The sequence below is a fragment of the Oncorhynchus gorbuscha genome, linkage group LG13, assembly GCF_021184085.1.
Source record: "Oncorhynchus gorbuscha isolate QuinsamMale2020 ecotype Even-year linkage group LG13, OgorEven_v1.0, whole genome shotgun sequence".
NCBI lineage: Eukaryota > Metazoa > Chordata > Actinopteri > Salmoniformes > Salmonidae > Oncorhynchus > Oncorhynchus gorbuscha.
Genome location: NC_060185.1, coordinates 23,817,983 through 23,827,982, shown reverse-complemented (window position 1 = coordinate 23,827,982; position 10,000 = coordinate 23,817,983). Strand labels below are relative to the sequence as shown.

Genomic DNA, 10,000 nt, shown 5'->3' with positions numbered 1-10,000 from the left:
CACTCTATATATACATCATATTACATCGCTACAACACTCTATATAGACATCATATTACATCGCTACAACACTCTATATAGACATCATATTACATCGCTACAACACTCTATATATACATCATATTACATCGCTACAACACTCTATATAGACATCATATTACATCGCTACAACACTCTATATAGACATCATATTACATCGCTACAACACTCTATATAGACATAATATTACATCGCTACAACACTCTATATAGACATCATATTACATCGCTACAACACTCTATATAGACATAATATTACATCGCTACAACACTCTATATAGACATAATATTACATCGCTACAACACTCTATATATACATCATATTACATCGCTACAACACTCTATATAGACATAATATTACATCGCTACAACACTCTATATAGACATCATATTACATCGCTACAACACTCTATATAGACATAATATTACATCGCTACAACACTCTATATAGACATAATATTACATCGCTACAACACTCTATATAGACATAATATTACATCTCTACAACACTCTATATAGACATAATATTACATCGCTACAACACTCTATATAGACATAATATTACATCGCTACAACACTCTATATAGACATAATATTACATCGCTACAACACTCTATATAGACATCATATTACATCGCTACAACACTCTATATAGAGATCATATTACATCGCTACAACACTCTATATAGACATCATATTACATCGCTACAACACTCTATATAGACATAATATTACATCGCTACAACACTCTATATAGACATAATATTACATCGCTACAACACTCTATATAGACATAATATTACATCGCTACAACACTCTATATAGACATAATATTACATCGCTACAACACTCTATATAGACATCATATTACATCGCTACAACACTCTATATAGACATAATATTACATCGCTACAACACTCTATATAGACATCATATTACATCGCTACAACACTCTATATAGACATAATATTACATCGCTACAACACTCTATATAGACATAATATTACATCGCTACAACACTCTATATATACATCATATTACATCGCTACAACACTCTATATAGACATAATATTACATCGCTACAACACTCTATATAGACATCATATTACATCGCTACAACACTCTATATAGACATAATATTACATCGCTACAACACTCTATATAGACATAATATTACATCGCTACAACACTCTATATAGACATAATATTACATCTCTACAACACTCTATATAGACATAATATTACATCGCTACAACACTCTATATAGACATAATATTACATCGCTACAACACTCTATATAGACATAATATTACATCGCTACAACACTCTATATAGACATCATATTACATCGCTACAACACTCTATATAGAGATCATATTACATCGCTACAACACTCTATATAGACATCATATTACATCGCTACAACACTCTATATAGACATAATATTACATCGCTACAACACTCTATATAGACATAATATTACATCGCTACAACACTCTATATAGACATAATATTACATCGCTACAACACTCTATATAGACATAATATTACATCGCTACAACACTCTATATAGACATAATATTACATCGCTACAACACTCTATATAGACATCATATCACATCACTACAACACTCTATATAGACATAATATTACATAATATAATAATATAATAATAATAATAGAGATCATTTGACATTTGAAATGTCTTTATTGTTTTGGAACTTGTGTGAGTGTAATATTTACTGTTCACTTTTTAAGGTTTATTTCACTTTTGTTTATCCATTTCACTTGCTTTGGCAATGTAAACATACAATACCGTTAAAACATTTGGGATCACTTAGAAATGTCCTTGTTTTTGAAAGAAAAGAACATTTTTTGTCCATTAAAATAATATCAAATTGATCAGAAATACAGTGTAGACATTGCTGATGTTGTAAATGACTATTGTTGCTGGAAACGGCTGATTTTAATGGAATATCTACGTAGGCGTACAGAGGCCCATTATCAGTGTTCCAATGGCACGTTGTGTTTGCTTAACAAGTGTATCATTTTAAAAGGCTAATTGTTCATTAGAAAACCCTTTTTCAATTATGTTAGCACAGCTGAACACTGTTGTGCTGATTAAAGAAGTAATACAACTGGCCTTCTTTACACTAGTTGAGTATCTGGAGCATCAGCATTTGCAACCCTACATTGACAGTACTGTATGTATGTCTTACCGGCACAGCTGCCATTAGAGTAGGCTGCAGAACACTGGTGTCTCCTTTACTGCCTTGTTTAATCTTTGTTGACTGGTGTGAGAGAAAGGATACAGTTATCATACAGGTACTCTACACATATATTCACCTTTTATATATGTGTTTAGTAATGTACAGTCCAAGCAGGTGACACAGTATACAGAGCAGGGGGGGACCACCTCACCTGGTCCGCTAGCGTCTGGGGGGAGGAGTAGCCGATCCTGCAGCCATGAGCCACACACACCAGCTCTGCACTCAGCTCCAACACATGGGCCAGGGGGAGGTACCCGATGTAGGTGTCATTCTCACTGCCACAGAACAATATACGTAACTCCTTATTATTCTAGCAGACAGACAGACAGACAGACAGAGACAGACAGACAGACAGAGACAGACAGACAGACAGACAGACAGACAGACAGACAGACAGACAGACAGACAGACAGACAGACAGACAGACAGACAGACAGACAGACAGACAGACAGACAGACAGACAGACAGACAGACAGACAGACAGACAGACAGACAGACAGACAACAGTCCAAAATCGTACACGATGGTCTTTCAATAAACTTGCATGACAAAACTATATTTATAAGAAAGGCTTACACAATTAAACAACAAAATACACAAAGCACTGCAGTAAATGTCCTTCTGGGCCAGATCAAGATGCTCTCCAAAGGGTAACGACTTGACTCCCTCTCTTCCATCTTCCTATTCTTCCACTCCCCTCCCTCTCTTCCATCTTCCTATTCTTCCACTCCCCTCCCTCTCTTCCATCTTCCTATTCTTCCACTCCCCTCCCTCTCTTCCATCTTCCTATTCTTCCACTCCCCTCTCTCTCTTCCATCTTCCTATTCTTCCACTCCCCTCCCTCTCTTCCATCTTCCTATTCTTCCACTCCCCTCCCTCTCTTCCATCTTCCTATTCTTCCACTCCCCTCCCTCTCTTCCATCTTCCTATTCTTCCACTCCCCTCTCTCTCTTCCATCTTCCTATTCTTCCACTCCCCTCCCTCTCTTCCATCTTCCTCTTCTTCCACTCCCCTCCCTCTCTTCCATCTTCATATTCTTCCACTCCCCCCTCTCTTCCATCTTCCTATTCTTCCACCTTCCTATTCTTCCACTCCCCTCTCTCTCTTCCATCTTCCTCTTCTTCCACTCCCCTCTCTCTCTTCCATCTTCCTCTTCTTCCACTCCCCTCCCTCTCTTCCATCTTCCTCTTCTTCCACTCCCCTCCCTCTCTTCCATCTTCCTATTCTTCCACTCCCCTCCCTCTCTTCCATCTTCCTATTCTTCCACTCCCCTCCCTCTCTTCCATCTTCCTATTCTTCCACTCCCCTCCCTCTCTTCCATCTTCCTATTCTTCCACTCCCCTCCCTCTCTTCCATCTTCATATTCTTCCACTCCCCCCCTCTCTTCCATCTTCCTATTCTTCCACTCCCCTCCCTCTCTTCCATCTTCCTATTCTTCCACTCCCCTCCCTCTCTTCCATCTTCCTATTCTTCCACTCCCCTCCCTCTCTTCCATCTTCCTATTCTTCCACTCCCCTCCCTCTCTTCCATCTTCCTATTCTTCCACTCCCCTCCCTCTCTTCCATCTTCCTATTCTTCCACTCCCCCTCTCTTCCATCTTCCTATTCTTCCACTCCCCTCCCTCTCTTCCATCTTCCTATTCTTCCACTCCCCTCCCTCTCTTCCATCTTCCTATTCTTCCACTCCCCTCCCTCTCTTCCATCTTCCTATTCTTCCACTCCCTCCCTCTCTTCCATCTTCCTATTCTTCCACTCCCCTCCCTCTCTTCCATCTTCCTATTCTTCCACTCCCCTCCCTCTCTTCCATCTTCCTATTTTTCCACTCCCCTCCCTCTCTTCCATCTTCCTATTCTTCCACTCCCCTCCCTCTTTTCCATCTTCCTATTTTCCACTCCCCCTCTCTTCCATCTTCCTATTCTTCCACTCCCCTCCCACTCTTCCATCTTCCTATTCTTCCACTCCCCCTCTCTTCCATCTTCCTATTCTTCCACTCCCCTCCCTCTCTTCCATCTTCCTATTCTTCCACTCCCCTCCCTCTCTTCCATCTTCCTATTCTTCTACTCCCCTCCCTTTCTTCCCCCAATCCTGTTCTCCAGAGAAGGAGAGTTTTTTAAGAACACTAAGCAAACACATTCGTTGTTGTAATGATCACCAGTGTGATGGTACAGCATCTACATTTATTTACAGCACAACATTAATACCACGCTTCTGCACGTGCTCAGTTGACACCAAGGCCTCAATCAGGAAGTTGTCCTCATAGATCACTTTGAGTGTTTCTTTAATTCAGCTTTGAAACGGAACCTGCTATGTATAACCATCACACTGTACTCCCCCATGGACAGCTGAGGTCCGTCAAAGAGCATAGACAGGACATTATGGGACGTTCCTCTAAGACAGCGCCAACTGAAAAAGGGTAAACATTTGATCAATCTTCCTGGATAAGGTGCACTTTGGAAGCCAGCTTGGATTGTGAAAATTCTAAGAGCATTCAAAGTGTTATTCGATGATTCATGAAAAAATGTTGCTTATCAGGAAATGTCAGTAGTAGTAGTTTGGTACGGGGGAAGTGAGCCCAGGAGGGTAAAGAGAGTGTATAAGGTTGGCAGGTTAGCAGTACCTACCCCAGGTTGGGTATCCTTTCTGCCATGCCAGTGATGCCAGCAATGATGTTGCTATGGGAGATCATGACGCCCTTGGGTACGCCAGTGGAGCCGCTGGTGTACATGATGACAGCGATGTCAGAGGGCAGGGGCTGTTTACGCCCACGAGACACTACACACACACACACACACACACACACACACAGACAAATACAGGAAAACAAATTAGTTCATGGCATGAAAGCATGTTTTTGTAAATATTCAGCATATGGTAGGAAAAGGGAGTTCATGGGAGATCATAAGATATGTTGCAGGGCAGGACAATAAATGGAAGAGGTTTGTTAAGTCCATGTTAGGATATATAGTTTGTAGGCGAAGGTCCTGGGAACATATGGTGCCGTTAAATGAGATGGGGATACATAATGATGAATATCTAAAGGAGTGGTAGAATGGAACATTCCTAATGGAATAAAGAGGGAGAGGAACATCAGTCCAGTAAAATATTAAACCCATTAAACATAATGTCACCATTTAGTAAACCTCCTCAGCCTCTTGGCACTCTCAGTAGGAAGATACATCATATCTTAATGCCAAAAACCCCATCTACCTCTGCCTCTTTCCTCTCTCCGCATCTACCTTCCTCTTTACAATATATCTCTCTCTCTCTGCCCCTCTATGGCTCTCTTCATCTTATTTTACTCTTCTCTTTCTTCTCTGACATTTGGCTGTGTGTTAACTGGCTGAGAGCTGTTCAATTGACGTAAAGCCTCTCCTCCCCGTCAGCCCATTTCAAATGTTTGGGCTTAAGTTCTCCAAGACACCATGTTAATCTTGTCTAGGCTTGCCAAAAAGCCACTCTGAAGTTATATTATGTCAGGCAATGTGGATTCTGGCAATGTGGAAGGAAGTGAGATGATTCTAGATCATATAGGTTTCTTAAACTATGGGTCAGGACCCAAAGTGGGTCCTTGGCTTGTGAGAGGTAGGTTGTGTGTTATAAGAATACATCTACAATCACACACTATTTCTTCGTAATTTGGGTCCCTGGAGGACGATTCATTTATAATTTGGGTCTTGGGATGAAAAAAATCCCAGTCAGTAGTCAGTAGATTTCTCTGTTGTCCTCATGTGGAAATATAAGACGTGATTTTGATTGTTTTTTGTAGGGCTGGGGGGCTGCTCAGTGTCGTGTGGAATATAAACATTTCCACGATGTCCACAGCGAGTGCAGAAAAACAAAACACACCCAAACAGAAGACACACAGGACAGAGAGAGAGAGGAAGAAAGGAGCAAAAGAGTAGAAGAGAGAGAGATAGGAGTGGGAGATAGGAGAGGGAGAGAGGAGTGGGACGTGACTTGGAGTCTACCGCATGCGAGAGGAGGGGCCTTGTTCTGACTTGAACATGGATCCAGAGATAAAGGGAGGAGAGGAGGAGGAGAGGGGTGTTGGGGGAATGATGTCATGTGAAGTTTACAGAAGTGTCTATAAACATGAACCTCCTTCCTAATCCCACAGGTCAGCACACACGCACGCACGAACGCACATGCGCACGCGCACATGCGCACGCACACACACACACACACACACACACACACACACACACACACACACACACACACACACACACACACACACACACACACACACACACACACACACACACACACACACACACACACACACACACACACACACACACACACACACACACACACACACACACACGCGCACACGCACACACCTACCCCTCACAGTACCAGCTCTACTTGTTATGGGTCAAGCAGTGCAGCACTAGAGACCAGCTGGAGAAAGGGAGGGATGGAAAGGGAGAGGAAGGAAAGGAGAGAGAAATTGAAGAGAAAGGGAGTGTTTCCTCTGAGTTTAATCTGACACAGATGTGTCCACTTCCTCATTCACATGACCTAATGAGCTGCACCAACGAACCCACACCCACCCTCCCCCTTAAGACTACAGTATCTGAGACCACAGTATCTCTGAGACCACAGTATCTGAGACTACAGTATTTCTGAGACTACAGTATCTCTGAGACGACAGTATCTCTGAGACTACAGTATCTCTGAGACCACAGTATCTCTGAGACCACAGTATCTCTGAGACTACAGTATCTATGAGACTACAGTATCTCTGAGACCACAGTGTCTCTGAGACCACAGTATCTGAGACCACAGTATCTGAGACCACAGTATCTGAGACCACAGTAGCTCTGAGACCACAATATCTCTGAGACCACAATATCTCTGAGACAACAGTATCTCTGAGACTACAGGATCTCTTAGACTAAAGTATCTCTGAGACTACAGCATCTCTGAGACCATAGTATCTGAGACCACAGTATCTCTGAGACCACAGTATCTCTGAGACCATAGTATCTGAGACCACAGTATCTCTGAGACCATAGTATCTCTGAGACCATAGTATCTCTGAGACCATAGTATCTCTGAGACTACAGTATCTCTGAAACTAGCAAAGTGACTTACTACAAACTAGTAAATGAATGCTATAACAATGTTATAGGAATACATAGGATACCTAGGATAGGATAAGTATCCTAGGATAAGTATTCCCTCTCCCCCCCCCCTTTAAGATTTAGATGCACTATTGTAAAGTGACTGTTCCACTGGATGTCATAAGGTGAATGCACCAATTTGTAAGTCGCTCTGGATAAGAGCGTCTGCTAAATGACTTAAATGTAATGTAAATGTTATACATGTTGTGTACATTTCAGTATAATGCCGTTAAAGAAATTATTAGTACAAACACACACACGCACGCACGCACACACACACACACACACACACACACACACACACACACACACACACACACACACACACACACACACACACACACACACACACACACACACACACACACACACACACACACACACACACACACACACACACACACACACACACACACACACACACACACACACACACACACACACCTATGTGTTTACCATTCTCAAGTTTGGTCCCCAGCTCCTGAACGGTAGCCATGTTGTGGACACTGATGCCTCGTGGGTAACCAGGCCACTTGGTGGGCGTGTCATCCACCACAATGATGTGCTGCAGCCTGGGCACCTCCAGCAGGATGAACTAAACTCAACCAGGACACACAAAGAGATCTTTAAGACAGCTATACTGCAACCATCAAATGGATGGTCAGGACAGGAATAAGGCACACTGATAGGGGTTGGCTGATTCCTTCTGGTTGCAGACTGGCTCCTGACTACAAAAGGTGGTGTTTCTTTTTATTTGTTTTTGAATTTGACCCCTTTTTCTCCCCAATTTCGTGGTATCCAATTGTTTTAGTAGTTACTATCTTGGCTCATCGCTACAACTCCCGTACGGGCTCGGGAGAGACGAAGGTTGAAAGTCATGCGTCCTCTGATACACAACCTAACCAAGCCGCACTGCTTCTTAACACAGCGCGCATCCAACCCGGAGGCAGCCGTGTCGCAGGAAGCACAGTGCACCTGGCAACCTTGGATAGCGCGCACTGCACCCGGCCCGCCACAGGAGTCGCTGGTTCGTGATGAGACAAGGACAACCCTACCGGCCAAACACTCGTTAACCCGGACGACGCTAGGCCAATTGTGCGTCGCCCCATGGTCGCCCCATGGACCTCCCGATCACGACAAAGCCTGGGCGTGAACCCAGAGCCTCTGATAGCACAGCTAGCGCTGCAGTACAGCGCCCTTAACCACTGTGCCACCCGGGAGGCCTATTTTTTCATTTTCAAGTATGTTTTCAAAGGCTTGACCTTTTCGTACATGTAGACACTCAAAATAAACAAATGCACTTTGTACATCGTTCTACTTCAGTATGTCTAGACAACCTAAACATGTGAGTCAACTCTTTCATGTTTTGACAGATACTGTACATATTGCTTTATTGCTTCCCTGTCTCTCTCATCAGGAGGTAGAATGGACTGTATGACTCTAACTCTCTAACCCAGTGTGTTGGTCTGTCTCGACCCAGCGTGTTGGTCTCTCTCTAACCCAGTGTGTTGGTCTGTGTCTAACCCAGTGTGTTAGTCTCTATCTAACCCAGTGTGTTGGTCTCTCTATAACCCAGTGTGTTGGTCTCTCTAAAACCCAGTGTGTTGGTCTCTCTATAACCCAGTGTGTCGGTCTGATTCTAACCCAGTGTGTTGGTCTCTCTCTAACCCAGTGTGTTGGTCTGTGTCTAACCCAATGTGTTGTTCTGTCTCTAACCAAGTGTGTTGGTCTCTCTCTAACCAAGTGTGTTGGTATCTCTATAACCCAGTGTGTTGGTCTGTCTCTAACCCAGTGTGTTGGTCTCTCTCTAACCCAGTGTGTTGGTCTCTCTATAACCCAGTGTGTGGCTCTCTCTCTAAACCAGTGTGTTGGTTTGTCTCTAACCCAGTGTGTTGGTCTCTCTCTAACCCAGTGTGTTGGTCTCTCTATTTACCCAGTGTGTTGGTCTGTGTCTAACCCAGTGTGTTGGTCTCTCTCTAACCCAGTGTGTTGGTCTCTCTCTAACCCAGTGTGTTGGTCTGTTTCTCACCCAGTGTGTTGGTCTCTCTCTAACCCAGTGTGTTGGTCTCTCCATAACCCGGTGTGTTGGTCTCTCTATAACCTAGTGTGTTGGTCTCTCTCTAACCCAGTGTGTTGGTCTGTGTCTAACCCAGTGTGTTGGTCTCTCTCTAACCCAGTGTGTTGGTCTGTGTCTAACCCAATGTGTTGTTCTGTCTCTAACCCAGTGTGTTGGTCTCTCTCTAACCAAGTGTGTTCGTCTCTCTCTTAACCAGTGTGTTGGTCTGTCTCTAACCCAGTGTGTCGGTCTGTCTCTAACCTAGTGTGTTGGTCTGTCTCTACAACCCAGTGTGTTGGTATCTCTATAACCCAGCATGTTGGTCTCTCTCTAACCCAGTGTGTTGGTCTGTCTTTTACCCAGTGTGTCGATCTCTCTCTAACCCTGTGTGTTGGTCCGTGTCTAACCCAGTGTGTTGGTCTCTCTATAACCCAGTGTGTTGGTCTCTCTATAACCCAGTGTGTTGGTCTCTTTCTATCCCAGTGTATTGGTCTGTCTCTAACCCAGT

At 43.3% G+C, this 10,000-nt stretch overlaps 1 protein-coding gene across 1 annotated transcript in view; it reads right to left on the bottom strand.

Annotated features, from left to right (window-relative positions):
* Window positions 1-10,000, bottom strand: part of LOC123993895 (fatty acid CoA ligase Acsl3-like) — a 42,521-nt gene that overhangs the window by 11,633 nt on the left and 20,888 nt on the right. The window contains exons 6-9 of the mRNA XM_046296368.1: window positions 7,893-8,031; window positions 4,929-5,079; window positions 2,459-2,582; window positions 2,257-2,328 (exon numbers count right to left, since the gene is read on the bottom strand). Coding sequence (XP_046152324.1) covers window positions 2,257-2,328; window positions 2,459-2,582; window positions 4,929-5,079; window positions 7,893-8,031 — 486 coding nt within the window. The remainder of the gene's footprint in view (window positions 1-2,256; window positions 2,329-2,458; window positions 2,583-4,928; window positions 5,080-7,892; window positions 8,032-10,000) is intronic.